The 27,551-nt window shown below is 50.7% G+C and overlaps 15 protein-coding genes and 1 non-coding gene across 16 annotated transcripts; 8 read left to right on the forward strand and 8 right to left on the reverse strand.

Annotated features, from left to right (window-relative positions):
• Positions 1-11: 11 nt before the first annotated feature.
• CC77DRAFT_1021368 (hypothetical protein) lies at positions 12-3,251 on the reverse strand. Its single transcript, XM_018525248.1, has 3 exons — positions 3,180-3,251; positions 1,150-3,132; positions 12-1,100 (listed from the first exon to the last, which is right to left on the reverse strand). Exons 2-3 carry the CDS (start codon positions 3,029-3,031, stop codon positions 73-75), a joined length of 2,910 nt encoding a protein of 969 aa, XP_018384620.1. The 5' UTR covers positions 3,032-3,132; positions 3,180-3,251; the 3' UTR covers positions 12-72.
• On the forward strand, positions 3,163-4,180 carry CC77DRAFT_150997 (hypothetical protein). Its single transcript, XM_018530310.1, has one exon. It carries the CDS (start codon positions 3,294-3,296, stop codon positions 4,089-4,091), a length of 798 nt encoding a protein of 265 aa, XP_018384621.1. The 5' UTR covers positions 3,163-3,293; the 3' UTR covers positions 4,092-4,180.
• CC77DRAFT_t55 lies at positions 4,055-4,126 on the forward strand. Its single transcript has one exon. It is a non-coding gene; the product is annotated as a tRNA-Met (tRNA).
• Positions 4,181-4,474: 294 nt separating the features above from the next.
• On the reverse strand, positions 4,475-5,654 carry CC77DRAFT_1031996 (NAD(P)-binding protein; the record flags this gene model as incomplete). The annotated part of the gene is made up of 2 exons (XM_018526705.1): positions 4,475-5,213; positions 5,278-5,654. The coding sequence occupies 2 exons, from the start codon at positions 5,652-5,654 to the stop codon at positions 4,475-4,477; spliced, it is 1,116 nt and encodes a 371-aa protein (XP_018384622.1).
• Positions 5,655-6,368: 714 nt separating this feature from the next.
• On the forward strand, positions 6,369-6,751 carry CC77DRAFT_1072144 (hypothetical protein; the record flags this gene model as incomplete). The annotated part of the gene is made up of 1 exon (XM_018529152.1): positions 6,369-6,751. Exon 1 carries the CDS (start codon positions 6,425-6,427, stop codon positions 6,749-6,751), a length of 327 nt encoding a protein of 108 aa, XP_018384623.1. The 5' UTR covers positions 6,369-6,424.
• A 451-nt stretch (positions 6,752-7,202) lies between these two features.
• CC77DRAFT_1062371 (hypothetical protein) lies at positions 7,203-8,642 on the reverse strand (the record flags this gene model as incomplete). Its single annotated transcript, XM_018528514.1, has 1 exon — positions 7,203-8,642. The coding sequence occupies one exon, from the start codon at positions 8,640-8,642 to the stop codon at positions 7,203-7,205; it is 1,440 nt and encodes a 479-aa protein (XP_018384624.1).
• Positions 8,643-8,988: 346 nt separating this feature from the next.
• CC77DRAFT_151260 (hypothetical protein) lies at positions 8,989-9,885 on the reverse strand. The gene has a single exon (XM_018530314.1). It carries the CDS (start codon positions 9,778-9,780, stop codon positions 9,136-9,138), a length of 645 nt encoding a protein of 214 aa, XP_018384625.1. The 5' UTR covers positions 9,781-9,885; the 3' UTR covers positions 8,989-9,135.
• On the reverse strand, positions 9,886-10,612 carry CC77DRAFT_151259 (hypothetical protein). The gene has a single exon (XM_018530313.1). It carries the CDS (start codon positions 10,439-10,441, stop codon positions 9,992-9,994), a length of 450 nt encoding a protein of 149 aa, XP_018384626.1. The 5' UTR covers positions 10,442-10,612; the 3' UTR covers positions 9,886-9,991.
• Positions 10,613-11,191: 579 nt separating this feature from the next.
• CC77DRAFT_938469 (hypothetical protein) lies at positions 11,192-13,153 on the reverse strand (the record flags this gene model as incomplete). Its single annotated transcript, XM_018534613.1, has 1 exon — positions 11,192-13,153. A coding segment is annotated over one exon (1,962 nt), but the record flags the coding sequence as incomplete, so codon positions are not given.
• A 1,045-nt stretch (positions 13,154-14,198) lies between these two features.
• CC77DRAFT_151287 (hypothetical protein) lies at positions 14,199-15,167 on the forward strand. Its single transcript, XM_018530315.1, has one exon. The coding sequence runs from the start codon at positions 14,276-14,278 to the stop codon at positions 14,765-14,767; it is 492 nt and encodes a 163-aa protein (XP_018384628.1). The 5' UTR covers positions 14,199-14,275; the 3' UTR covers positions 14,768-15,167.
• Positions 14,329-16,444, forward strand: CC77DRAFT_965105 (hypothetical protein). The gene is made up of 6 exons (XM_018535706.1): positions 14,329-14,442; positions 14,517-15,160; positions 15,212-15,357; positions 15,419-15,570; positions 15,623-15,737; positions 15,792-16,444. The coding sequence occupies exons 2-6, from the start codon at positions 14,792-14,794 to the stop codon at positions 16,342-16,344; spliced, it is 1,335 nt and encodes a 444-aa protein (XP_018384629.1). The 5' UTR covers positions 14,329-14,442; positions 14,517-14,791; the 3' UTR covers positions 16,345-16,444.
• Positions 16,445-16,777: 333 nt separating this feature from the next.
• On the forward strand, positions 16,778-18,976 carry CC77DRAFT_965107 (hypothetical protein; the record flags this gene model as incomplete). The annotated part of the gene is made up of 3 exons (XM_018535707.1): positions 16,778-16,948; positions 16,997-17,126; positions 17,193-18,976. 3 exons carry the CDS (start codon positions 16,781-16,783, stop codon positions 18,890-18,892), a joined length of 1,998 nt encoding a protein of 665 aa, XP_018384630.1. The 3' UTR covers positions 18,893-18,976.
• A 297-nt stretch (positions 18,977-19,273) lies between these two features.
• On the reverse strand, positions 19,274-19,644 carry CC77DRAFT_1062375 (hypothetical protein; the record flags this gene model as incomplete). Its single annotated transcript, XM_018528515.1, has 2 exons — positions 19,274-19,312; positions 19,360-19,644. The coding sequence occupies 2 exons, from the start codon at positions 19,642-19,644 to the stop codon at positions 19,274-19,276; spliced, it is 324 nt and encodes a 107-aa protein (XP_018384631.1).
• A 1,348-nt stretch (positions 19,645-20,992) lies between these two features.
• On the forward strand, positions 20,993-22,163 carry CC77DRAFT_991231 (S-adenosyl-L-methionine-dependent methyltransferase). The gene is made up of 3 exons (XM_018536345.1): positions 20,993-21,136; positions 21,206-21,330; positions 21,393-22,163. Exons 1-3 carry the CDS (start codon positions 21,038-21,040, stop codon positions 21,946-21,948), a joined length of 780 nt encoding a protein of 259 aa, XP_018384632.1. The 5' UTR covers positions 20,993-21,037; the 3' UTR covers positions 21,949-22,163.
• On the reverse strand, positions 21,694-23,541 carry CC77DRAFT_965113 (Abi-domain-containing protein). Its single transcript, XM_018535708.1, has 4 exons — positions 23,335-23,541; positions 23,153-23,199; positions 22,645-23,022; positions 21,694-22,592 (listed from the first exon to the last, which is right to left on the reverse strand). Exons 1-4 carry the CDS (start codon positions 23,408-23,410, stop codon positions 22,062-22,064), a joined length of 1,032 nt encoding a protein of 343 aa, XP_018384633.1. The 5' UTR covers positions 23,411-23,541; the 3' UTR covers positions 21,694-22,061.
• An 827-nt stretch (positions 23,542-24,368) lies between these two features.
• Positions 24,369-26,590, forward strand: CC77DRAFT_1032002 (hypothetical protein; the record flags this gene model as incomplete). Its single annotated transcript, XM_018526706.1, has 2 exons — positions 24,369-26,286; positions 26,355-26,590. 2 exons carry the CDS (start codon positions 24,369-24,371, stop codon positions 26,588-26,590), a joined length of 2,154 nt encoding a protein of 717 aa, XP_018384634.1.
• Positions 26,591-27,551: the final 961 nt, after the last annotated feature.

Below are 27,551 nucleotides of genomic sequence, written 5' to 3' on the forward strand. Positions count from 1 at the left end.
CGTTCTCGGGTAGAGTCATGATATGTTTATTGTCATTCGTCGATGACACCTCTCCCGTGGCATAGAGTAAAACTAGAGATCCCTCATGATATCATCAATGGTAACAGGTTTCCTCACCGCATTCGAGAATCCTTCGTGGAAGGATACCCATATCCTCCCCACATTACCCTGCATCTCCCCACTATCCTGCTTCCTCTTCGCCTCTTTCCTACTCTTGTCTGTTTCGACAACCACCCTGCCAAAGAAGTCACGTTTTACGGCCTTCTTGTTGGCTTCTGCGACCTTCTCTTCAGTAGTCTGCTCTTCCTTTTTGTCAGCCTCTGTTTCTTCGTCGTTTTCGTCTTGACCACCACGACGTTTGCGATTCGCTTGTTCGCGGAGGGCCGACTCTTTGCGCCATTCTTGCTCCAAGACGCTGCGAACTGCATAACGTCCCTTGTCGTCCTTCTTGCCAGCCAGCGTCTCAAAGGTTGCTAAGACGTCTAAAGCAGGTTCCATTCGCCAGACGAAGCCAGCACTTCTGTTTGCCACGTCCTCAGTTTCGATTCTTGACTTTTCGAATCGAACACCAGTAGCTGCCATGGCTTCTACAGCCTTCTTGACAAGCTCTTTCTCCGAAGCCTTACGCACAGAGGCGGTAGCGAAGGACTTTGATCCCGATGCACCAGTATTGACGAGGACGGGTTTTACGTCGGGAGTTAACATGCGCAAGACGTAAGGTATGAGCTCCATGGCCATCTCCTCTGGACTCCTGAACATGCGCGTTAACGGCAAAGTCAGGCTTGTTTGTAGCGCCATCAACTGGCTTCTACTAGCCTTTGACTGTTCGAGGGCTGCAAAGCTTGCACCAGGTCCAGAGAACGGCGTTGGCTGTGCATCTGGGTCTGCTATAGGATTTACAGATGATCGAATGGGCGACGCGAAGAGGTCATGCAAGGCGAGAACAGAATTAGACAGGTATGGTGCCAATTCCCATTCTTGAGAGCCGTGAACTGCTGAGTTGAGTGTGTCATGGAAATACAGCCATTCATATGCAGCAGATGGCTTGCTCAGGAGGGTATCGTCTTGGAACGGCTTTTCGGGATAAGCAGTGAAGCAATCTGTTTGTTGTTAGCATGACATCAATGCGTGAGCTTGAATAAATCATACCTGTCACGATGCGGTCGCAGTCTCCACTTGTGTCAACCATCTCCCTTAGGCGATCCATAGCACGTCGTTTGCCTGCTTCGGCGACACCGATGACGCCGCTCTTGGCCCGCGCAGCTGCCGATTTTGCATCTGTCGTTTCAGCTTGCTTTGGAAAGCCAGCACCCTCACGGAATACACGATCAACAACATCCTTTGCGCCACCTCTTCCTAGGCTTCGAGCAGCTCCACCACCGTGGCGCAGGTCACCAACTAGGTTGTCTTCTATCCACTTCCGCGATAGATGAGGCCTCTCCTTTGACTTGATATCATGCGATGACCGTAAGCGAGCTGCTATCCACTCGCTGACTACCATGACTCCACGAATGTCTCCTTCACCGGTCCCGCTGCCTGTTCCGCCCTCTTTCTTCGTGCTGACACCCCATGTAGCTTCGCAGAGGCGGCGCACGCCGTCTGAATCGCACTGAATGCCCTCTTTTCCGAAGATCTCTTGCATGCGTGAAACGACCATGTTGAGAGCGGGTTTGCGGATGTGTACGATCTCAGCCATCGAAGACTGTCGTAGCGGCCGTAGCGAAGGGTGATAGAGGTCATTACAGATGAGAATGAGGGGTCGCAAGAGTCGGAATTTGTCCCCTTTCCTCTTTTTGGTACCGGTACTGGATTGGTGCTGCCCTAGTGCTTTCGTGTTGCGCTCGTCGAGATTGATCAGGTCGATTAGAGCTTTGACGAAACCGCCTTCACCTGAGCCTCCACTACCAACAACTCCGTCCACTTCATCCACTACAACGCATACTGGTTTCCCAGCCTTGCGCACCTTTCCATCCACAGTACTAGTATTGACCCCACGCACATTCTCAGTCCCAACCATATCCCGGATGCGGCCCTTGACAACAGCTCCGCTGCGCTCATCTGAAGCGTTGATCTCCTGGACTTCGTAACCGGCTTGACGAGCGCAAACATGAGCTAGCGTAGTCTTTCCGAGTCCGGGCGGTCCAGTCAGTAATAATATCTTGCGATGTCTCTGTTCATCGTCTTCGAATCCGTTCTTTGCTTTCTTGGGCTTCGTTTTGCTGGAGCCAGGAAATACGATCGGGTCCCACGCCTTCAACCAACGCAACACTGATCGGTGTGTACGCTCATCTCCTACTAAGTCTGTGAACTTCTTTGCTCGGTACTTCTCAGTCCACATGAGTGTGCGATTGGTCTTTGCGGTTCTGGCAATTGGCTGCTCGATCGACGGATGTGGTTGCTCATGAGTCTTCAGAGACGCATTCGCGATCTTTTCTTGATCGAGCGCTTTCGCCTCGTCCATGAGTTGGTGGATATTCAGACCATAATAGCTCGTCCTTGCCTTGCCTTCCACGGGTTCCGACCGTGCTGCAATAATTTCTTCATACGTCTGGTTTTCGCGTGCGGCCTTCTTGCTTATGTGAAAAACCTTCCCTGACGCATTACGGGCTACGGTGCCACGCGTGTGCTGCGCTAAAGTTGACTCTCGTAGCATTTGTGGTCGCTTTACTGGCGACTGTGATCTAGACTTGAAGCTGTAATTGTCGAGGTCGTCTACCGGTATCGATTCGGGGTCGGCGGATTCATCCTGGCTCGCAGGTGGTGTATAGTCTCCTAAGCCTTCTGGGACAGCCGGAAGATCCTTGATGCTGCTCACTGCTCTTCTCTTCAGCGTGTGTTCCTTGAGCGCCGCAATGTCTTCTTCGTCGTCGGAGTCGTCCAGGAAGCCTCCAATCTTGCGTGTTGCGTTGTTGTTTGGCACATCCTTCAGCGGCTCTCGTGCATCTTCTGGACGCTTCCTTTTCTTCGGTGACGGCGCCTGTGGCATCGACGAGCTAGGCGGGTATGCGATGGGTGACGAAATGAGCGGCATTGTGTAGACTGGGGGCGAGGAAGGGAAGGTTGTGACTTCAATCGAAGAGTCGGTGGTCAAGCGCTTGGCTGGCGACTGCTTGTGGCGCTTCGCAGGTGTGTCTGGTGGGATTAGTGCTAGCTGCAGCGCGCGTTCACGCTCGTAGTACCAGCTGGACCTTCTCCTTCGCTCCTGAAGATATCTGCAACGTTCCAGGCGCGATGTTGTATGACGACGCCTGCACGGTTCTTCTTTACTGTGTCTTCGGTAATGCACTGTTGCAATGCGTCGAGTTCGTCGGAATGGGAGAGCGAAGTGGGCGCGTTATCGAGGAGTTCGAATTCGGAATGTAGTAGTGCAGGGTCGAAGGAGGTCGGTATGCCTGGTGAGTAGCTACTCATCGGTTCTGGCAGAGGTCATGATTTGGGTTTACGGGGATGCGTGCGTGACGGAGCGGAAGTGTCTAAAGTGCGAGGACGCGTCCACGCGGGTCGCGTTGAAGCGCGTTTTGCCGCTAGCCACATTCGCTCTCGTCCCAAGTCCCGTTGATCGAAGTGGCCATACTTGCGTCACCAAGCGGTTGTCCCGCGATCTCTCATCATGCAAGACTATCGAATCTTCGTTTCTTGCTGTGTACTGCAGCGTGCACCTTTTCTTCCGTCAGACACGTTCTTTCCGGTGCCCTCCTACGTTGCATTGTCACCTGGACACAGACTCTGAATGTGCCAGTTTGTGCGATGTATGCGGCTCACCATACACATCGATTCCACCATCATCTTGCACCTACTGCTTTGGCATTCAGAGAGCCTCACTGACGAAGGGTAGCTTGAGCGTTCGGGTAGTACTGCTACGTACCTGCCGCCGTCTCATGCACCATACAACCGAGGGGTACCTAAGTAAGATGCGATTCCCTTTACTCGGCCCCACCTTTGGCTCTACTGCCCTTGTGATCAGGATTCGGCGTATAGCAATGCTGAATAACAGCCCGTGGTCGCGTGACGTTGTATTCTCGTTAATTGCCAAACTTTCCACAACGAGCACCAAAGCTGCTTGGCGCAGCGGAAGCGCGCCGGGCTCATAACCCGGAGGACGCTCGATCGAAACGAGCAGCAGCTAGATCGTTGTATATCTTCTTTTTGCATTTTTTTGTGCGGGTGGGGTTGGATTTGAATTGGTCGGGGTTGAGCCGGGAGATATTTTAGTTTTTAACAGATTACGCTAACCAGACTTGCATACATTATTCACCAACATCATCACGCATGCACGCTCCATCCAAACCAACAGCAGTTAGAGCGATACGTCTTTTCATTTTGCGCTTTTTTGTGCGTGGACGCGTGATCGAAACATGCTCCATCTACAACTTTGTCAATACGTCTTGCACCTTTGTGCGCGGCACGCAGCAGTATCCATATCAAGCTCCAGTACAAGGGTTTTGAGCTGGCTAGAATTCCCTTTTTGTCTGCATCAAAGCGCCACATCCCAAGTGCACCCACTATCGTCTTCCCACTCCCTCCAAACCCTTCCGCAAGCCTTACTCCATTCCTCATCCCCAAGATCCCCTTCCACAAGATCGATTAGGCTCGTCTTTCTGCTCATCCATTCCCAATACCCACCCCCTTCAACTCCGCGCTCTCCGCCACAGCTCGCCAGCCAAGACCCAGTCTTTGCACCTTCATCCGTACCAACTGCGATATACTTCTCAGTTACTTTGAGAAGAGCGAAAGTAGGATTGGTGAACCATGTTTTCCAGCCAAAGGCAAACTTGGCAAATATTGGCGTGGATGTAAATCCAGGAGTAAACGCGTGTACTGTACGTTGGTTGTCTTGAGTAGAATCAAAACGGCGCTGAAGGATTGCGGCAAAGAGGACTTGGTGAGCTTTGGAAAGCGCATAGGAATGAAGAGTGCCAGTACCCATACCAAGGTACGCTTTCAGCTTTCCCAGCAGTCCTTGGGCAACACTGCCATCATCACCAGCGGTCTTCGTAGCTACACCTGCAGGCCTAGCGTGCATCACCGTCCCCGATGCACCATAATGTCCAGTACTACTCGTTAATACCACTCGTCCCTTTTCACTTAGATACTTCTCGAGGAGACATGTCATCAAAAAGCTCCCGAGGAAATTTGTAACTAGAACAATGTCCCGACCTTTCTCGTCTGTCTTCCTTGTGCCGACCGGGGGTTCTGGGATTCCTGCATTATGCCTAAATATTATTGCAAGCTGTCAGTATGTGTCTCACAAACATGTCGTCCAGGCACATCGCGTACACGAGCATATCGATCCTCCTGCCCTCTTCTCCCCATTTTTCACAAAACGCTCGCACGCTGTGCAAATCTCCGACATCTACCTTCCAGCAAAATACTCTTGTGGCTGCTTCGTGACCTAGCTGCGAAACGATAGAAGCAACAGCTGCATGGCCTTTTTCGACATTGCGGCAGGCAAGATACACGGTGGCCCCTTGTTTCGCAAGCGCAGTCGCGATCGAGAGACCGATACCGCTGTTTGCGCCTGTTACTACTGCGTTTTGACCTTTGAGGTTGCGATACGGAGGACTTTGGGGGTTATAGAGGCGTGCGAAAATGAGGGTGGATATTGCCTTTGCTAAAGAGGTGTAAAAGCTGATGTAGAGAGATAGTGGTGCCATAGTAAAGTATCCAAGATCACAGAAACAGGCCTTGAAAGTTCTAAACAACAGCAATGAAGAAGCAGAAGCCGATGCAAGTTCTTGCTACGTGCCATGCGTTGAAGTATTGGCAGGAGGCCTAATAAGGCTGTACCGCCAAGAGTCTCTAGATCATGACGTATGCATTCGTTACATTGGTATTAACTCGGACGACAATTACACCGGCTGAGCAGGCATCTCGTTCTCGCCTGCGTCTGACCTTCACCAGACATGACACATGCTAACGAAGCTTTACAATAGGACACTCCTTTGCTGATAACGTCCGAGATCGAGGTCTGCCAATCGAGTGCACAGCTACGACGCATGCGTAGCTTGAGATTGTTCGCGAAAAAGCCAAGTTACCACTCTCGAAGCCGTTGGTCAGGGTGTGTCGTCTTTTGGGCGTGCTGAAAGGAGCATACCGCTCGTGTGTTGAAGCGATAGCCATACGAGATAGGACACTGCTATGCAGAATAATGTGCTGGCCAGGAGTGACGCAGAACCAAACGAATCTGGAGACACGGCACGACGTGAAGACGCTGGCATGTGAAGTTTGCGCGTCAAGTACTGGCTCATGATCGATCGTTATATTTGTATATTCATGACACGAACGACTAGTTGTGACGAACAGAGATACAAGCAACGCTGTATTAGGCGTTTAAGAGTGACACTGCGTTAAAAGCTCTTGGTGACCGGCATCCGACTTGCTTCTCTATCTCCTCGAGGGTATATCTAGCGAAGTGCTAGAGATCATGGTCACGCAAGCCGCATCAAGTCAAACAGAACACGCGGTAGCTGCTAGCCCCATAAACGTTTCCCAAGATCTTGATACAGGCATACGCAGAGCCGCGCACCAAATTCAGCTCATTGAGTATCTCGCAGCACACCAAAGATCGATCAAATACGCATCGTATGCTGTAGAAGAAGCCTTGCGCGGAAAACAGTCAAATCGCCTCAGTAGTGAGGATGTATCAAGGAGATGGCTTCATACTGCAGAGGAGGAGATTGAGATATGGGTGAAGCGGACGAAGCAGATGGTAGAAGAAGTGGAAAGCGCCCGGAAGAAGGGAGAGAAGTAAATTGACTATTGTGAAATGAAACAAACCACTCTAGAATGCCGATGATCCTAAGACCCGGGCTCATGATTAATAGCTGTTCAGCCATGCAATTACGTCGGCGCTTTCTCCAGTTTGCACAAACCTGCATCTAGCCATACGTAGCGTCGACCCTTCTAAGAAAATTTTAAACACACGTTCTATGGTGCATCTTGCAAAGCGTTTCCATTCTAGACCCAAAGACTACCTGATAAGCGGCTCAATGCCCATTTAGCTTAGATATCGCCTCAGACATGTTCATCGCAGTGAGGGCTAGATCGATATTCCCAAGATCCAAGTCATTGCATGAATACTATCATTGCCGCGCACATGGTAATGCTCGAGCAAGATCGCTATGATCATCTAGATCCAACTCTTCTGGGCCATTTCGCAGGATTGTGGAAGGATGGTAACGGTAACGAGCCTGCGGTAAGTATCATATGGGATTAGGAGAAGTGTTCAGATCGTAAGTTTGATGTACGGCCATTAGTGCATCCACGGCCTCTGTGGCGCGTTGAGGATCTAGATGTGACCAGTTTTCCACAACGAAAGGACCTTTTTGATCGTCTGTCTCAAACTTACAGATGTCTGGGATGTCCGGAAAGTCTACATAAGCCTTCTGAGCACCTTGAGCTAGGAGTTCTGATGCTATATTTGCAGCGGCTTCTTGCGAGTTCGACCGGGTTGCATGCGATATGCAAGGGCTGCTATAATTGGCACCACTCATAGCAGTTCTACCACGACCCTGATCTTGTGTTTGGTCATACATGAAGCTTTGAGCTACATTCGGGAAGAAATCTTGTGCCATTGGTGAATCATGGAAAGCAGCAGGCATTAAGGCACCCATTCCTGCTGGAGGTATATTTTCGTGGCCAGAGCTCAAAGCTGGAACGCTGGCTGTGGGCTGCATGTGTAGTTGAACAGATGATGCTCGTGATGTAGCTTCCAGCGGTGATCGGTGTGTGCCATGTCCTCCCAGGCTCTCTTGACATAACGGCGCATGATGCATTTGAGACTGATGTGCGCGATTGACGACGGCTTCGTCAGCAGCTTGTTGCTGGCGGCGCTGTTCTAAGAACTGCTTACGACGCGTCCCATCCGCATCTCTCAGAACCTGGTAGTAATGTCTCACAACAGTATCATCAACGTGGTTGTCTGTATTTTGAGTATGGCCAATATGATCAAGAATGGGCTGAATGTCGTCTGGGAACATGAACTCCGTCGGTCGACCATGTTCACCAAGCTTCTGATTTTGCATTGCAAACTGCAGTGCACGACTTAAGTCACCAGCATCATAACCCTGAGGGAGCTTCTTCAGACCAACTGTAAGGACAATGAAAGGAATAGATGCCGGTGTGACATAACCAATCTTTTTGGCAGATTCCGGAAGATAACCGCTGACGGAGATGTTCAATTTGTTCCAGTTATTTGGAATATTGTGTCCTGCTTTTGTCCACCCAGAAAAGTTTTCCATTTTACGCATCGTCTTCCGGTATGTGTCTGAGATATGGTCGCGAGCGCGTTCAGCTTCCTCGACGTTAGTCAAGCCAAGATGTCTATGCTGCTCTAGAATTGCAAAATGAACAGCTGCATTGATACCATTATTCATGAAGCGCCATGTGATGCCAGGGTTGCGGAACCATTGCGGTACGACCGCGATGAGATCCACGATTGTTGCATTGATTGGCATCTCCTTAGGCAGTTTGTACTCGTAGGCCGGGATGTCCAAGAGAAATTGCGCCCGCGGTCTCCCTCTCAGTGAAGATCTTGGTGTCGCTAGATCATCGCCCTTTGACCTATGATGTCTGTGAGGCCTCGAAATTGGGAGATGGTGCGTAGCATCTGGTATAGGCTGGTTTCCAAAGCCTGGCTGCATACCTAGGCACCGCTCGTTTATGGTCGATTTCAATGTTCTACTGACTGAACCAGTAACTGTGAGGCTCTTAGCTGTTGTTGAGTTTAGCTGGGAGGAAACCGATAAGGTCTGGTTGAAGCTGCAGTTGTTGCGATACGATATGAGCTGCCACGGTTGTACTAGGAGAGAAGAGGACCTTTCTATGCACACGGACCTCAGGACAAATGAAGTGAATGATAAAATGATACCCAGAAGTCGGTGGATAAGCAATCAAAACGATCAACATAGTGAAGTTCGGTACTTTCACCACGACAGTTTGTTTATCACAAGATTCGACAGCAAATTCATTCCTGCGTCGAGAGAGGTTGCAGCAAAGAGTTGGAAGGATTTTAAAAGTGAAGCTAGCAGCTCTTCCGATATTGACTGATGTAACCGAAAACTGTCTGACTTTATCACATACTCGAAGGCTGAGCAGATTTGAGTAGGCTGTTTTTGCTTGACCTAGTATCCAGTTCTAGATTTCCCATGGTAGCGCCATAGTTCCTGGGGGGTAGTTCTCCACATTCTCGATACCGACACAATTCCTGAGTTTGCTTTCTCCAACGGTATCGTCTCCTGTCAAGTCGATTACCTCCGCGTTCCGCACAGCGCGCTTCACTCTCATGCGTTGCAAATCTTGCTCATTACCGATGCATATGCCAGCTTGTTCCTTCTCCGTAGATCGGTTTGCTTCTGCCAAGCGCTGAGCAAGTACACCACGCGGTTCATGGCTTTGATCCCAGTGACATAGATATGTCGACTTCGTCTGCCGAGCGTGATTCCTTAGGTCGATATTTGCACGTCGGTTGAGGACGAGCAGTGGTTCAGGTGTTCCAAAATCATCTGGTTCTATCTCCCACTCATCGTGCCAGGCTTTCGTGGTGACGGCGTCTTCGTACGCTTCGATTCGGGCATCCGTCATAGACTGTTCATAATGGGAGCCCTTCAGAGTGTCTTGCGTCTTTCCTTTGTTGGTTTGGTATCCATGGTGACAGCCTTGACTTCGAGTGCGTTGATTGTAGCTGAATACTGTATGTGTGCGTACGGGTTCATCCACACGGAAATTTCGTGTCAAGTGCGGGTTTCTTTGGCTCTGCGAGTATGCTGATGATTCAACCATCGTGGGTGGGAGGACTGTGTAGCGATGTGTTTTTTTCTGCGCAAGGTTGGGTTAGGACAATATGTCATTCACGCGCAGTGCGGTCCTCTGCCTTCTGGTCGACCTTGGTTCGAAAGGTCGCTTTGTGGCCCTCAAGCCCACGGAGAGTGGCTTGTAGCTACGATACTATTGCACGCTGTGCCGTACAGTACTTCTCTCACTGTCTCCGTTTTCACCATGGTGATATGACTTTAGGCGGTGATAGGCGGGAGAGACAAACGAGACTGCTGATCCATGGTGCGCCATTGTCCATTCCAGCCGTGCTTTTGTTTATGCACAAAGGGTTTGCATGACCCTCGTCGGCAGGTGCGTGTTGACCGAGAGCTCCCATGGTTCGTATGTCACAGTAGCGGCCGTGGGTAATGACTTGCCCTGTGGCCAATCGGGTGTGCGCTACCGTTGGGCGCGCGCCCGGGCAGCATCGGCAGCCTCGTGCCTGCAACCGCCAAAACTGATGAGCACATGAGCGTGAGAGTGAAGGTAGGATGTGAAAATGAAAGGTGAAGAAGAAGACAACGGCGTGTGGAGCAATGCGTGAGCAATGCGGGGTGGACACGCGGAGTGGACAAAGTGTGTTTGACATTACTACTACGTGAACGGATGGCCCAACACAGGCTCTCATGTGCAATACGACATAGGCAGTTTACGAATCTTTTGCGGCTTATTGTACGATAATTATCGAGACATGAGAAAAGTGCTAGAGTCGCCCATCACATCACTTACAAACGAGACAAGCCGAAGTTCCAGAGGAGATCGACTCGACGCGTCCAGACGCGTTGATGTGGTGGCTGGAGCACTAGGAATGCTAACGCGTTGGCTGTTGAGACCTAGCCTCCCACATCCGCCCAAATTCAGCATAGGGCACACGCTAGAACTCACATCCGTCTCGATCCTGCTGATCGTTATAACCAGATCGCAAGTTGCGATGGCGACAACTCGTAGCCTGAGACCCCAGATCTATGTGAATCGATTAGATATAGTAACAAGCACTATAGGAAGGCCACTGCTGGAGCATGTGAAAACAGTTCGACTGACTTTGGCAGGACAGAGACAAGCGTTGAACAGGTTATCGCCAAAGCAACGAGCAGCATGCGCGACCATACTTACCCAACGAACAAATGTGCATCTACTACGTTTGCAGAGTCAGTGGAGGAGGCGAGACAGACAAGGAATGAGAATATGTCAACAGATCACGATAAATTTACGAGACTTGATCAAGTAAGTTGCTACGCTACGATTCGCCTACATCCATCACTAGCAGACATATTCCCTGGCACGACAGAGAAGAATCAGAAGCTATCACAAGAATGCGAGGGTACCAGATGCGCGTATAAGCTATTGCCGCGAACAGTGCGGGATATGCCATTCAGCGTTATGGTCGCTGACAGTGGTTGCGCTCGGTTCGCAAATCGAAATGGTCTTCGTCTCCAGAGGCGCCTTCTTCTGTCATTCCAATATTGTCTTCGTCTTCGTCCTCGTCGACGGCATCACCTATATCCACGTTCTGTTTGCGGCCGAGTCGGCGCATCTGCGCTGCAGTCAAGAACTGCTTCTTATGAGTTAGAGTGTTTTCTGCGCCATCAATCTCATCTTCCAGGCCTTTCTCTTCCTCATTAGCTTCTGGGACCTCTTCAGCGATATATGAGCCACTGAGTGGTCGGTTGCGAGTAGAGGTGCGAGTTGCAACAGCGGCTTTCTTATTCCACCTCTTAGGTACAGCATAGGTGTCTCCATCAGACTCCGAGTCCAGGCCTTTGGGCAGGATCTCCTTGCGAAGGTGAGATGAGGACGGCTTCTTTAGACGATGAGCATGCGCTTCTAGTGGAGGCTTCTTGCTGCGTCTGAATATTCGCCTGCTCGGGATTTGTCCGTGATCTTCGTCATTTTCAGTAGTACGTTTGCGCTTCGATGACCCGCCAGTCTTCTGCATGAAATCATCTCCATCCGACATATCATCTTTGAAGGCACACTTGCGCTCGCCGCCCTTCTTAGTCGTAATTACTGGCTCATCATCGTCCTCGGTATCCAGATCCGAATCCGAATCTTCTAGACCCTCTCCAGAGTCTTCTTCAAACTCCTCACCCAAAACCTCTTCTTCGTCGGAATCCACTATGAAGCCCTTTTTTTGTCTGTTGAAGTGCCCGAGATCTTCACGCTGTCGTGCGCCGGCTCGTTTAACGTTTATGCGCTTCTGTTCAGACATGTGTCTCAAGATGGCGGCCTCGTCTCGGTGCTCGCGATGTACAGCAGCAGCACCTCCGAGTAGAACAACGAGTTTCTCGAAGTCTTGTGGATATCTCCAGCTTTCGTCGTTGTGCTTCACACAATATGCCACACATCGAGTAAGGTCTAGTGCATCGTACCCTGATGGCATGGTCTTGACACCATTTGCCATGTCGTGAAACGAGATGCGAGGCAGAGGTTGCGTTGTAGCAACAGCAGATTGACGAGAGTTGAAATTGATAGGAGTGCGAAAGCCTGCTACGCTAACACTAAATGGATCAAATGCATTAGGCTTCTTTATAGCTGCGTGCTTGGCAACTGTCCATTTCTCGTAAGTCGGATCAGCCTTTGCACGATGGTCCATAGGTCCCTTCATCATGCGGTAGATGCTGTTGTTTCCTATAGGCCCATATGGCATGTGCCGGTATCGATTGATAAGGGTTGCGAACGTTCCCGAAGTAGCGCCGTTGTAGAGAAAGCGGTCCATCATATCGTAGGATTTGATAGCGTGCGGAACAAAGGCAGTTATCTCTACCAAAGTGAGGTTGCCATGGGGAAGATCCAACCAGGCCGAGGGCGCATCCCTCAACCTGTCGTAGCTTGCAGAACCGAAACCGGTAGACTTCTTTCCCTTAGAGGGCTGCCTGCTCTTCGCAGTCTTACTGGAAACGACCTCTATGTGGGTGGCAGACCCTTCTTCGGTGGCCTTGAATTGGTAAATAGGTGGTGCTGTATATTCTATACCGTGCCTCGCAACCTCAGCGCGTAGTGGAAACCATTCGAGCTCCTCTGGAATGTTGTCCTCTTCCTTGTACTCTATAGCATCTTCTGTTCTCTCAGCATACTGGTTGAAGTTAGTGACTGCTTTATTGAGACGATGCTTATTATAAGCATCCAGGATGGAGCGCTCGATTTTCAAGGCTTGAAATAGCAACCTTATCGGAACAACCTCCTGCAAGTTGCAGTCCATGAGATTCTCCCGGAATAGCACTTGGAGTTCGTCGCGTAAGAAAGTGATGTTTGCGAAGAGAATTCCAGCATTCAATTGTGCTATGTTGAACATGTCTTGAATCTCATGCCGTGTGAAGGTAGGTGGAGACATTATTGATGATCAGTCTTGTCTGAACAGCGGAGTTGAAGGACCACCTTCCTGGGCATAGGTTGATTTTTGATGACTGAGTCAGTAGTCACCTTACTAGCAGTATTTTATAGTTAGAAATGATATACAGACCCTCAGATCGAATCCAGTACCGACACAAAGTGGAGTGAATGAGTACAGATCATGTAGGAGCTAGAGGGGTAGCTCTCTTGCTCGCAGTAAATCTTCGGATGTACCGTGATATATCAGGCTAGAGAAAGACTTCTCAAGTCATTCACCGAGTAGCGAATACTGGCTAGCATTGTTGCTAATTTTCGACCCGAATGTGAAAGTCATTGTATGTGTAGTGAAAAGATCACGATTGGAGAGAAACAGTGTAAGAGAGATCTAGACGACAAGGAAACAAAGATGCCCGCTTGTACATTGTTCGTCCCTTTGTCTAATCATGCTGTGAACACTTAAGACCATTTGAGATCCCGAGGTGGACTTAAGTCAGGTCTGAGGTTCGAGAGTTGGCGAAGCCATCTTGTGTGTATAGACCTTGATTGCTTCTCCGTGTTGTGGAGCACTTGAAATGGGATAAGTTGAAGCTTGTCTCAAGTAAGTAGAATGCAAGGTCGCGCTCCTATACTGTACTTCCGGTGTAGTGCTTTTACTGCGGAGTTTCGCTGCAACGTACCCAAGTATGAGGGCTCTTTGAAGTACTTGAGATTGCACCTGAAATTCTGTAGGAGTTTCATGCATGTCCTTCCATCCTGCATCGCGGGCCATATGAATGAATGAGTGGATTGATAGGCATACATTCGTCGAACATAGTATCCAACGTCGTTCGATAGACGCTTCGGCTTGACCAGTGCTATGATGGGCAGGATATCCTTGCCCTACAAAGTTCAGGCATCCAGCAAACTAGAACGTACACCTCGATCCTTGGGGCCGGGTGTCACGGTTGCGTTGGCACGGGAAAAACAGACTAGTCCAGATGCATACTAGCGTTCTACTCTTCGGAGATGGTTCCATGCTCTATGTGCAATCTTCCCCTCATCTTCTTGTCAGTCCGATCGGTACGTCAGACCTGTTCTACTGTGTTCGGTATGGGTTAGTACTGGCAATCTTTGTAATGACTGCTCCCGTTCGATGTCCATCGTGGTGCTACTGCAGGTGTGCTTTGCGAAGGGCACCCTTGGAACTCAGCCACGCGGCTTAACTCACTACGCCGCAATCTATATATGCAATTGCTACAACACAACAGACTGCGCTCGGTCGTACATCAGCCGAAATATCGTACATCTTCATGAAAATCAGTATGTAAGACAACATATGACGTTACTACCCCTCGCCCAGAAATGCCATGGAAGACCTAATGCAGAACCGGCAGGTCAAGACTACCACGACTTGGGGAAATACCCCAGTTGTATCTTATCCACGATTAAGCGGGCTCTTGGGCAACATCACCCATGTCACAGTGCGCACGTTGAGCCGCCAATACTCATGGTCATGGCTTGGGAAGACATGCTTTGTGCTTATCATGGTACCAACAGACGGGCGGTACGCCAAGTTGTTGGACATGCAAAAAGTATAAAGAACCCGCACTCTACGCAGCTCAAGTACCTCACGCTTTTCAGTTGACCACTTCCTCAGTGGATCATCATCATGAAGTTCGTACTCAGTCTTGCTTGGCTATCACTCGCTACGTGTGCCACGATCCGTAGCCCCCAACCCGTCTCATATGATGGCTACCAGGTCCACCGCCTCCAGTCTACTGGGTCTCAGTATGCGTCAGCAAAGCGGGCGCTTGCTTCCATTCCTCACGAGACCTTGAACGAAGTTCGTGGAACTTGGGATGTTCTCATTGCACCCGAGCAATTGGACGCCTTCAATGCACTGGGGCTCAAATCTCGAACTCTGCACGAGAACCTAGCCGATTCTATTGCCCGAGAGTCTTATGTCAAGAAGGCCTGGAAGAGGCAATCGAATGGGTCCGAAGATGCGTGGTTTGATAGCTACCATCCATATGAAGACGTGGGTGATCTATTACCCAGATTTGAACCAAAACTAATCAACTCTCCATAGCACATTAGCTGGTGGCGCGATTTACAGGAGTCGTTCCCGGAGCACTCAAACTGGACGAGCACTGGAACATCTTACGAAGGACGCGACATGTTCGGCGTTCATCTCTGGGGAGCTGGTGGTCCTGGAAAGCCTGCAGTCATCTACCAGTAAGTGTCCCTGTACGAATTGCATATGAAACATATACTGACTTTGTACACCCACGCTTAGCGGTACTGTGCATGCCCGTGAGTGGATCACTGCACCAGTCATCGAATATATCGCGAAGCAGCTTGTCGACGGATACAAGGCAGGTGACAACGACACGCAAGCCGTCTTGGACAACTACGACTTCTATATGTTCCCATTCGTCAATCCTGATGGTAAGCCATAGTACTCCGATCAAACTTGATGGTTTTCGCTTATCAGTCGTAGGATTCGTCTTCTCTCAAACTGACAATCGCTTGTGGCGCAAGAACCGTCAGCCACCACCAGAAAACGCTGCCAACCAGACGTGCTTTGGTCGTGACGTGAACCGAAACTGGGAGACGTGAGTGATGGTTGTCTTTGAGCCGTTGCGATATGCACTGACCCGTAGTCTCAGGAACTGGGATGCTGACCCGCGCGGAGCTTCGCCAGACCCATGCTCGCAAACCTACAGGGGAGAAGCGCCCCGCGATACGCCTGAGAACCAGGGCATGGACAACCTGATTCGAAAGATACGCGATGAGCAAGGCATCAAGTTATACATCGACTGGCATAGCTACTCTCAACTTATACTGTACCCGTTCGGCCACAAAGAAACCCTGTACGCACCAGAACTCGGCATGTGGACTAAAGCTGCTGCTTTGATGAGCGATACCATCCGCTACTACTCGACCAATGCAACTACGTACGTCTTCGGTCCTAGCGGAGCGACCTTGTACCCGACGACTGGTGCATCGATCGACCATGTCTACACTATTGGTCGCGCTAAGTTTTCCATGACCATCGAATTACCCGACACCGGAGACTTTGGTTTCGTTCTGCCCCCGGAGAGGATCCGACCTGCGGCGGAGGAACAGTGGGTTGGTCAACAAGTGATCCTCCAACTTTTGGACGAGGAGTTCTTCGATGGAGATGGCCCAGCGATTGGTGCCTTGGGTACGACCTGGTAGAAATGAGTAGATATTACTCAAACTTGTTATGTCCAGCGGTGAAGGTGAAACTACTATCTCTTTTCATCCTCACCTTCTTCTCCACAAATTTTAGCATCGCTGTTCTCATTATCACTCCTCTTACTCATTGTGATGCTAAATGGGGGATTACAACCTCTAGTCGCCCGACTTGCACTGTGCTTTTCTTGATTCTCGCTCCTCAAATTACCAATAACGACAGCCAACACTATGGGGAAATCTTACCGCACGCCCTCTCCTACCAGAGAGCCGTACATAAGCTCAAGTGAGTTGGCTGAGCAAACATATGATTTGCGAAATGGATACTTATTCATGGGCAGGCAACGTTAACTCACCCGCTAGAGATGACTGCGTCGACCAGATCCTAGATGGTGAAACCACTACCCCCAGCAGCAAACCTTTCCAAGAGTCAGCATTGATGGGAGAGCCACATACACCCAGGAAGAAGCGCAATCCAGTGCTCTGGCATGGTTTGCCATCTCCAAACACCCCTACTTTCCGCAGTGATACGCACTATACACCATCGGTCGGCTCCGCGAAAGAAGAGCTGGCTTGGCAAACCACTCGGGGACAAACTAAAGACGCTGTCGACCAGCACTCTATACTGATTCAGCATTGTACCGATACGGGTAAGAGGGAAGCCGAAGATGTCAACACTACAATTTTGCGAGCAGTTGAGGATGCTACTCAAAATGATGCAGTACTTGCTCGCGAGCTCGAACGCCCGATCAATCCAATAAAAGTTCGCCGGAGTACTAGACTGCGTACGCAGGCGAAACCAATCTGTAAGTCCTTCAAATGCTAGCATTGTCAGCGCTCCAGCTAATCAGCTGTTTTTGATCAAGACACTGTCCAGCTACCGGCTACAGACCCAAAGACTGCTCGGAAATCACCACCTTCACCAGCGACACCCGATCGTGACGAGCATGCTGATTTCAGTGTTGTACCTATCAAGAGCGATCCGGTTCCCTTCGAGGGGCTACCGACTATGCATTCTCTCTCTTGGCAACTACAGTATCCTCCAGGAGGAAGCACACATCCCTCATATCCATACCCGGCAATGGACCCGCGTCTCCTCTTCCACCAAGCGTTCGTTCCTATCGTCGGTGGCCTCCCAGACTTTACACTTGTCCCCAAACTCGTACTTCCGATGGGATGGAAGCATGTCTCCTGGTCCGGACTTCTTCTAATAGCTTTCGATCCGTACCGTCAAGCGTTTAAGTTGACTCCTGTTGGAGCAATACCGCTTACCCGTGAGGAGCTAAAGCAGCAAGGATTACAAAAGTACGTACCAGGTGGCGAGTTGCACCCTGAGTTCGGCTTGTTGCCTGAAATGCTCAAGCTGAGTGACGGAAGTGACGCCGAGGTGTACAATTTCGATGGTGTGGATTGGACACTGCCGTGGGAAGGGCAAGTGGATTTCCACGCCCCTCGTCGCACCATAGACCAGCAATGTAATGGCGGTGGAACCAACAGCCCCACTAATTCGAACACCTTCATACCCATGATTACTTATCCATGGCGCGAGGCTCGCGATTGTCCGAATAAGATCTTCGACCTCAGCGACGCTTGGCGTTGGCTATCAGAAAAAGAGACCAACCATACCGCTGACTTCATCCCCACGCCAGAGAAGAAATTGCACGGAAGCGGAGCATTTCGTTCAACACGCAAGCTCAAGTCGCCTATCCCCGAGCTTATGATGCTTTCTATGCAGTCGACCCCTACTACACCAAACATCCAACTCAATCCGCTGCTTCAGAACCAAGACTCTATGAAGGACAAGAACCAGTTCTGCCCATTCAAGAGTGTTGCAACACCTTGCACTGTGAACATCGCCCTTATTGAGGATACGGAGTTCACAATCATGGAGTTGCTGTCTTACTTTCCGCAGCATTACTATTGGGGTCACGCAGCGGAGCGCATGGCAAACGCTGGCGTGACAGGGAGTATGATACGGGAGTTCCTTATCATGACGCGAGGGCTTCAAGGCGATGAGGTGGTGAAGCCAGGTAGTATCTCATGTGCTGCTATGGCTGCAAGGAAGAGGGACTGCACCAAGCTCGAGGAGGTTGAAGAAATGGACATCGACGAAGTCGGCAAAGACACACCTACACCTTCACCCGCTCTCAAATCCTCAGTCATCGACATGACCACGAACCATACGGCTGAAGGATGGGTCTACGATGTTTGGGAGAAGATCGATTACCCACTTCTCGCCCTCGCCCACGGCTTACAGTCGTTGCCTACTGGCCCGGACGCCGGACCACTGACAGCACTCATACTCTGGTGCAGAGAGAAAGATCAATACCGAGCTCTATTAAGCGATGTACCTACGCTATTCCGGGCAGCAGATATTAAACCGCTTATCGAATCCGGTGACGATGGATGTCCGGACAGAGAATTCGCAGGCAGGCATGCTGGATCGTTGAAGAAGGATAGGTTGAGGGTAGTTCGAGACGCTGGTACTCACAAGAGGGCACTTAGTGGAAATGTAGATGATAGCCAGGGAAAGAGGAAGAGGCTTGGGTAGACGGCCTGCGGGATCATTCAAATCTCTCAAAGGAGGTGAGAGGAACGCGGATTGCAACTGAAGAAGTCTCGGAGAACATGTTGGGCTCGGTCAGGCGTTTTAGCTGTGACGATGCCCCACGAATGGTATCGCCATCAAGGTTACTTGCCGATCGCCATCTTGTAGAAAACTGAAGACTACTTGAAAATATGAATTGAAGAACAAAACGTTCTGCATGAAGACGCTGAGATTTTATACGCAACGGCTGAATTCGGTAGGAGGGTGACTATAGCAACTCTTCACGCCACGGTGTTCTAGATACCTGTGTCCGATACCATGCGAGGTCTGTACACGACGTCCATATCCGATCTTCTGAAGATCGAGCGCATCACGACTCTGGCTTCATTGCATAGGTATGCCTGGTAGGGGTCCGAGTCCGCACTACAACGGGTCAGCACTCTCTACTCATTCCTCACATCTGTACTTACAGCAGGTGCCGGCGATGGACATCCGCCCTTGGAGCTTAGATAGCAACCCATAGCAGCAGCTTGTTTCATCAAGCACCTCTCATTCGCGCTGAGCAGGTTCATTGGCACAACCGGCATTGCGCATTCACAACCCTCCTTAAAGGTAGGTGTTGGCTCTTTGTGTCTGTTCCTGTGCGTGCGATTGTGTTTTCGCACACCACTTGGAGTTGGAGCAAGACTGGCTTGTGGTGCAGCCCAAGGGTAGGGCGTTGCGACAGCGGCGGTAACGAATAAGATGGTCGCCATGAGGGTTGATATATGCATCTTGAGCGGTATGGGCGTTTGATAAGCTTCAAAACGATCTGAAAGTAAAACTGTGTAAGATGCAGGCAGCCAAGAGCTTTGGATCTTTTGCAGATGATCAATCTTGTAGGCACCGCGAGTGCCACGCGGCAGAAGGCCTCTTCTATTGACAATTCGCAGTTCAGTACGCGGCGCAATATGTATTGATGAAGTTCCATCTAAACTTGCGTCGTCGTTGACCAGTGACGTGCTGCCGGTTAAACACACATATTCGAATACGGAAGTGCCATGGCGTCGACAAGCGACAAGGATTTTTCTTAGCTCTTCAAGTCAGCTCCCTACGAAAGTGCTGGAATGTGAAGCTCGAAAGTTCAAGAGGTGTCTTGCTATGTTGAAGAGCTTTCAAGCTTTTCTTTGTGAGTTGGTCAAAAGCTTTCGCATGCCACCGGATTCGCTAGATGTGACGAATTCTGTTGATTACGACGACGCCACATTCTCCTCTGTGTTCTGGTCGCCAATATCGTGGTCTAAGGCCCGTATCGTGTTGAATCGATTTCTGCTTCATCTAATCTTTTGGGATAATGATCTTAACCTAAGGTTTGCTGAGCTAGAAGACCGTTCGGAGTAACACTACTCTGTACCTGAGGGGACGAATTGATTATCAAACTTTGGATTCATAAGCTTGCATGAAGTAAATCGATAAGTTCAGCAGAGTGTGTGGCCTATAAAATCATGACACCAATTTCGATTGGTAGACGCCATCCGATGCGGACGCATACTCGATTAGATACTTCTCGTTGGGCGAGCCTGAGTAGGTATCTGTAGGTATGGGCATATTGTTCATACACACACTCTCTTCGACTCTTCGCAAGGATAGGCATTCATCGCTTCAAGCATACGCCGAGTACCTCCAACGAGACCTCAAGGATGAAACTGGTGTACGTTTTTCTCTAGTCGCTTCCATGATACGAGACTATACAGTTATCTCTCAAACGTTGAACCAATCTTGAGGCCTGTATACTCATGTTGGACCCATACTGGGTCAAAGGTTACTGCCTTTTCTGAGAGATGCAAGTTCTCCGATGGTCCTGGAATAGTGTCCAAACCTGGAACTTCGATGAAGGTTCATCTCAAAGCAAATCAGTCGATATCGAAGTCGTCATGATCTGTTCATACTCGCATGTGTTTGGGATATGGTAGGCTTGGTAAGACAATGGTCTGAATCGAAGCATGAGCAGATGGCAGTGTTGAGCGACAAAGACAGCGCCAAAAGCTGCCTTCCTCGGCAGCGTCTTGGCACCCCCTCCACCCCCCATTGGCCCCATCACCCATCAATCTACTCACTTTAGAACTTCCTGCACGGTCATCTACACATATCCATCGATGCAATAACACAATGGCGGCTTCAGAGACCCAAGGTGTATCTTATGAAGCTGAACACGTCCATTCGGTCTACGAAGAAATTGCGTCGCACTTTTCGTCCACTCGCTACAAGGTGTGCGTCCACCCTTGCTACTAGTGGCATAAATCAGAAAGAGAGCATTCATGACTAACAAGATATCAGCCATGGCCTATCGTCGAACGTTTTCTGAAGGAACAGTGTGATGGCGCTATAGGTGCCGATGTGGGATGTGGAAACGGAAAATACTTGGCTGTTAATAAGAAAGTGTGGATCGTGGGTAGTGACCGGTAAGTTTGAATGACTGTTTCGAGCATTACGAATAATTGTTCTAGGGTTAACGAAGATGTAGATCAACAAACCTTGTCAAGATTGCCAAACAACATGAGCCGCACGATGTGGTCGTAGCAGACAACCTCTCGCTACCTCATCCAAATGGTGTATTTGATTTTGCTATTTCGATAGCGGTCGTGCATCATTTATCTACGCCAGCAAGGAGGGTGGAGGCCGTGAAATGTGTTTTGGACCTACTGCGGCCATCATCATCATCATCATCATCTCATGGGAACGGTGATGGTAAGGTGGAAGGTGGTAGAGCACTGATCTACGTTTGGGCACTCGAGCAAAAAGATAGTCGAAGAGGATGGGACGAGGGTCACGAGCAGGATGTCATGGTGCCGTGGGTCTTGAAGCAGAAAAAGGACAAGGAGAAAGGACGGAAGAAGAAGGATGAGAGTCAAGCTCACGAAGAAGAGGCGCCGAAGCCAGATGGTGACAAGACATTCTTGAGATATTATCACCTGTATCGGAAAGGGGAGCTTGAGGGTGATATTGAGCAGGCTGGCGGAGTGGTGTTGGAATCGGGCTACGAGAAGGATAACTGGTGGGCTATTGCGAGATTACGATAACCACCTCTATGATATCTGAATTGCTGTGCTGTACGTCGTGTGCGACTGTACGGTGTAACTCTGCGCGTCCCCTTTTCTGCGTTCCGAAGACACCAAGCACGCAGATGTCCTTACTACTTACTCAAGTCAACAGGCAGAGCATGGCTGCTCTCGGTCAGCGGAAACAGCTGATGATAGAAGCCTAGAGCGCCAGCTACGAGTACGAGGTAATAGGCTACTGTCCATCCAACACCCTTCCCTTGATAAGCTGGAACATTCCTTTGCTCATCATCTTTCTTATCGACATCTGGCGGTCCGATGGGGATGCCAGCTTCAACTCCCACACGACCGTAGAAGCGTGGAAGCCCCATCCAGTTGCAAAAGGTATGCGCTAGCATGCACGTGTACACATTTCCAGTCCTGATGAAGACGAAGGCGGCGAAGAACCCGAAGAGCGATGTGTATGTGAACTGGAAGAGTGAACGAAGCACGGCGATGAAGAACGGGACTTCAGAATGGGTTATGCGGAATTCGTAAAGGTGGTGCAGATGCGCGATGCCGAAGTACAGTGGTGTGAGGAACACGATTTGCTTGCCGGAGAATTGGGCGAGGACATGGAGGGGGACGATGAAGGAGCGCCAGACGAGCTCTTCACTGACGGGGCCCTGGTGTGCGAGTGTTAGCGGAGCAGGAAATAACTCGAAATAGACAACGTACGACTACAAAATTCCGGTATCCGATCCAGCTACTCAAGGACTCGTTGACACCGTTTAGCTTGATCCAGTCTCTCCAACCATCGTCTACAATACCATGCTCGAAGATTGGGCCTGCGAAGAGGATCACGACCAACAGCATGGTCCGGATGGTATCTACGGGTGAAACAGGCCATATGCCAAGCAGGCTGAGGATCTCCATGGCGGACGCATCATGTTGGTAGAGTACGATTACGGTGAGGACAGAGCATAGGGCAGTGGAGAAGGTAACTGCGCGTACACGGGCGCGTATCGACGACGGTGCATCGCGCGTGAGAGTCGGAGAGGGTCGCGTTGCAGGCGACAGGTAGAAGGGGATTACGTAGATGAAGACATAGGCAGCCTGCAGTCGCGTGTGTTAGCCATATTTAGGCGCAGGTGTTGGCTGTACTTCAGCATGTTTGGCGCATGCGGTGCGATTGGGTGAGAGGAAGGGCAATGGTGGTGGGGGTGGGAGCTTGAAACAAACGTACCGACAGAAGCGCCGCAGCACTCGCAGAGAGGACGGGCGGTTTGGGGACTGACGACACGTTAGACTCCATGGCAATGTTTCGACGAAGAAGCGCAACAGAGTTGGTCCGATGTGGGTCGCGCAGGCGTTTAGGAGGGTTTGAAGTCAAAGGGAGCCCTCACAGGCCAATGGATCGTCACTTACCGCCCTTGACATGTCGCTCGTACAAGTCCTCGAGCGCGCTGAGCTTGTCTCGCCAGCCGTTGAGGGGCGGAGGCATGGCAAGATGTTGCAAAAAAGCAGCAACTCGTCAAACACGCTATACTTGGACTAGGAAAAGAACCATGAGCGAGCTGTTATACCTGACCTCGGCCCCCCCGCGTTGTCGCGAGCATGTTGTTTCGCACAGGACAGCCCCCGACTATCGATAAACCGCCGGCTCCCAAATCGCCCTCGCACGCTGCTGGTCACGTGCGCCCGATCGTCCGTTCGTCTCGGCTCCTGTCACGTCCCAGGCCCTCTGCCAAAACCCCCGGCGACTTAGCACGACCTCCCGCGTTACCCCTGCAGGACGCACACCGCAAGGCCCACTGGCCAGCTTCTCTGCCACTCAACGGCTAGTCCGGATCGCTGCTCGTCGTCACTGGCCCGTCCTAAAATATAATTTCATTTTAACGTTCAACCGCGACGCGCCTCTGGCGACCTGCTAGGAGAGCCGTTTGGACGAGGGTTCCCCGGGCGCATCGCATCGTCGCGTGGACCGCGCATCCAGAAGCTCATATCCTTCAGTCGCCATCCGCATAGGCTAGACAAAGGGCATATTGTGCGCATTGGGGACATCTCTGTACAAGTCATCATAATTCGCGGGTCGTGCTCCATCGCTTGCCGGGGCTGAGCTGTCAATTGGATCGCACCTGCAGCGCGAACCTGCTTCTGCATAGAGCCACGAACCCTCTTTAGGCCGAGCTGCTGCCAAACGCCCGTCTTCCTCGATTCACCACCACTCCTCGCCCTCTCTCCATCAATTCTTCTTACTGTTAATGCCTGCGGGCCGCCATTCTTTTTGATATGTTTTAGCACTTTTGTCACTCATTGACTACCTTCACACACGGTCTTTACGTCCTCTTTTTACTGCCTTTCTACCCATTCCCCATCATTAATGATCGGTTTCGACTTCTCCGCAGCACGCGTTTACCAGCCCACATATCGGCATCCTCGGCCCACCACACCACCACAGCATGTCCTCATCACAACACCGTCGCGCAGACTCGCAAAACAAACTCGAACAAGGTCCCAGATTTTCGCCGCCACAATCGCAGTCGATAAACTCGTCTCCTGTCCGCAAGCCACTTCACGAGCGCTCAAACTCGCAAACCAATCAACACTCGGGTTCCACCATCCGCATAGTTCAAGATCCCGGCCATGACATCTATCAGAAATATCCCGTACCCAGCGAACCCTCGCAAGTTCTGCCCCCACCCCGTCATGCGCCAGGTTATGGCTTTGAGCGGCCGGGATCTCACGTTTCAAATGTCAGCCAGGTCGCCAGTACCATTGCAAAGTTCGAGGCGAGCCGAGCGCGAACACCACAGCCTATCCTGTCACGCAAGAAGGGTTTCAGACACTCGGGCTCCACTAGCATGTCTGAGGAAGATACCCTCATAGCATCTTCCTTTACGCCATCGACTTTAAGATTTTCCCAGGGGAGCACTGCCCCATCCTCACCCCCACCCGAATTAGAAGACGACGCAAAAGGGTTGGAGGTACTTGAGGAAGTCGTATCCTCACAGTCCCAAAGGCCAACCATCCGGGCTGTTCCTCCATCTTCTTCTGGCGGTGATTCCGACCGTGCATTAACCCCCAAGGCCTCTGCTGCATCTTTTGCCTCACCCGCTCCTCCCGCCTCATCACACCCAAACAGTAATGTCGGAAACTCGCCAAGTGTCAGTGTCGGTCGACCGTTACCGCAAACTCCGTCAGCCGAATCCCAAGCTAGGGGGCCTGCTCTCACTAGTGACACTGACTATCGACAACCTGTATTGAATCCTCAGCAAAGTACAGAGTCGTTCACGTTTTCTGATATTTCCTACACCAGCATCGAACCAACACATACACTCGCTTCATCACAGCCATCGCCATCTCTTCATGAAGCAAGCACAGCATCCTTTGCGAGCGGCATCCGAATTAATTATCCCGTCGTACGCGCGCCGTCGGCCAGCAGCTCGCGAGCTGATTCCCAAAACACGCCTAATATTGCATCCCGGATGCATGACCCCTCGCTGGTCCACCACTGGAGCTCCCAGCTATCGACCATCGCTTCCGTGTCCGAACGTGATTCGCGATCCCTTGCACGAAACTCACGATCAATCGGCGCAAGATCACATTCACAAGAGAGCTATGCGGGCAATGGTCGAACAGCGATTCCACGCCGGAGAGGGCAGACTATTGGGAGCGCACAATCGTCATCGGACAATGTATCGTCGGAAGGTCAAACCGAGTTCTCCTCAGTCGCAGTACCTCGGCCGCTGTTCTCCCCAACCTCCAGAAGTTCGTCCGACGACAACAGTGAGCACATGGATACCATCTCACCGCTGCCCACGTCGATTCCGCTACGGATGAAAAACTCTGGATATCTGCATAGAACGAACAGCGCTGATGCGGTATCAATGAGTGACTCGCGGCCTGGATCCTCGCAGTCCCACATGTCCACGTTCCTAGCAAACAACATCCCGGCATGGGCGAGGGTCTACTACCAAAAAGGAGAGCGTATATCAGTCGGCGCTCCGGAATCCGAGTCTTCTGGTAGCATACGGCTGGGAACCTCTCACAGTGGGCGATCACACACTCCTTCGGAGAGCAACTTTCCGCTCAGCATTTACCGGCCACGGAATCGCCCTCGGAACCGAGCTTCACACGCCGATACCGTCTCTCTAGCTGACGACGTGCACTCCATTGATGGAGCCGTATATGCTGTTGGACCTAACATGTACCCTCTCAGCGGCTACTCAACACCACACCTCCGAACTGACCAGAGAGGTCAAACACGATACAGCGCGTGGAACGCACCATCTCTGGATGACGACATGCACACCACACTTTTCGGGCGTCAAAACAGACAAATCCTACTTTTCTGCATAGGATTTATCTTCCCACCTGGTAAGTACCAACTCTGGCTATAATGCCGGATGTCTATGTATGGAGAGATTTGCTAATTAGGACTACAGCTTGGATAATCGCTTCGTTCCTCCCCTTGCCTCTGGACCCCAATACTGTGGGCACCCCCACTGTTAGCCAGGCCGACTTGGAGCAGCAATTCGCCCAAGCCATGGGTCCCGCCGATGACAAGTCTTTCCAGAAAGCAACTTGGTGGCGCAACCTCAATCGTGTCATGTCTGGAGTAGGGACGCTTCTGATCGGCGTCATCGTTGCGTTGGCCATCCTCGCATCGCGAATGTCATAAGTGACACCCACTTTTACACTCGGGCGAACCGATTCCACCACGATGTCGTCGCCGAACTTTTCCATTCACATCCGACATTTGCACGCTGTGCACTTGCATTACGAACCATTTTACGAACATAATCATGTCATCACGCAAGTGTTAATGTTTTTCTGGCTCCGTCACACGGCAGGTGCTTTCTCTTCGACATCTAATTGATCTCGTTTCGAGTACGTTGTCTTGTCTACGCACAGCCGCTGTTGTATATTTCTCGCATTTCGATTCTCCGCGCGTATCGTGTACGGCATGCTGCAGTTTAGCGGGCGTTCTCTTTTTGCTGCTTGTTCTAGTATGGCCGACAGCGTATTACCCATTTGCTTTGCAATATTTGGCCATGTCAGCCACTTCACAATATCACTATCTTCGTGTTCCATACTTGTTACTTGTCACCTGTCACATCGTCTTGGGAGTTTGAAATAAGACAAGGATGTCGTCGAGGTGGCTGGGAATCTGAAGCGTAGCGTCAACCGTGCGCTGCTCCTGGATAATATCGTCGCGGCTGGGGCTTGACGAACTATATGATCTTGTAATTATTATCATGCGTTCTACGTCAACTGTACGATGAGACGTCAATATAACGATTACCTTCTCTATTACATTGCGCCCCGGACTGATCATCGCAGGGTTGAAGTTACGAAAGTTGTGAGCTCCAGTATGGTCAGCCCACAGAGGACGGCAATGTCGTGACATATGTCAAGTGGAGCGTCGCACCGTGCGCTTGCTCATAGCGGATGCTCTGATCAAGCCTCGAACACTTTCATGGACTTGTGTCGCTTTTGATCAATGCTCCGAAAGTTTATCACCGAGCTTTGCGGTTGTTGCTAAGCGCAGTGTCGCGTTGCCATGAGGCTGCATGTTGCGAAATTGACGAGTGCACAGCCATGTATTGCAGATGTCAAGGACGGTGGCTTGCTTCACGATA

Source organism: Alternaria alternata (assembly GCF_001642055.1).
Source record: "Alternaria alternata strain SRC1lrK2f unplaced genomic scaffold CC77scaffold_13, whole genome shotgun sequence".
Lineage (NCBI taxonomy): Eukaryota > Fungi > Ascomycota > Dothideomycetes > Pleosporales > Pleosporaceae > Alternaria > Alternaria alternata.

Coding starts and splice junctions, on each gene's coding strand:
- CC77DRAFT_965105 (XM_018535706.1), top strand. CDS start 14,792: ATGAAGTTCGTACTCAGTCTTGCTTGGCTATCACTCGCTACGTGTGCC. Junction 15,161..15,211: donor GCTACCATCCATATGAAGAC/GTGGGTGATCTA, acceptor AACTCTCCATAG/CACATTAGCTGGTGGCGCGA. Junction 15,571..15,622: donor CCCATTCGTCAATCCTGATG/GTAAGCCATAGT, acceptor TATCAGTCGTAG/GATTCGTCTTCTCTCAAACT.
- CC77DRAFT_150997 (XM_018530310.1), top strand. CDS start 3,294: ATGCGTCGAGTTCGTCGGAATGGGAGAGCGAAGTGGGCGCGTTATCGA.
- CC77DRAFT_151260 (XM_018530314.1), bottom strand. CDS start 9,780: ATGGTTGAATCATCAGCATACTCGCAGAGCCAAAGAAACCCGCACTTG.
- CC77DRAFT_991231 (XM_018536345.1), top strand. CDS start 21,038: ATGGCGGCTTCAGAGACCCAAGGTGTATCTTATGAAGCTGAACACGTC. Junction 21,137..21,205: donor TTTCGTCCACTCGCTACAAG/GTGTGCGTCCAC, acceptor ACAAGATATCAG/CCATGGCCTATCGTCGAACG. Junction 21,331..21,392: donor TGGATCGTGGGTAGTGACCG/GTAAGTTTGAAT, acceptor ACGAAGATGTAG/ATCAACAAACCTTGTCAAGA.
- CC77DRAFT_1021368 (XM_018525248.1), bottom strand. CDS start 3,031: ATGCCGCTCATTTCGTCACCCATCGCATACCCGCCTAGCTCGTCGATG. Junction 1,101..1,149: donor CTGCGACCGCATCGTGACAG/GTATGATTTATT, acceptor AACAACAAACAG/ATTGCTTCACTGCTTATCCC.
- CC77DRAFT_151259 (XM_018530313.1), bottom strand. CDS start 10,441: ATGAGAGCCTGTGTTGGGCCATCCGTTCACGTAGTAGTAATGTCAAAC.
- CC77DRAFT_151287 (XM_018530315.1), top strand. CDS start 14,276: ATGTCCATCGTGGTGCTACTGCAGGTGTGCTTTGCGAAGGGCACCCTT.
- CC77DRAFT_965113 (XM_018535708.1), bottom strand. CDS start 23,410: ATGCCTCCGCCCCTCAACGGCTGGCGAGACAAGCTCAGCGCGCTCGAG. Junction 23,023..23,152: donor GTGCTGCGGCGCTTCTGTCG/GTACGTTTGTTT, acceptor ACGCGACTGCAG/GCTGCCTATGTCTTCATCTA. Junction 22,593..22,644: donor GATACCGGAATTTTGTAGTC/GTACGTTGTCTA, acceptor CTCGCACACCAG/GGCCCCGTCAGTGAAGAGCT.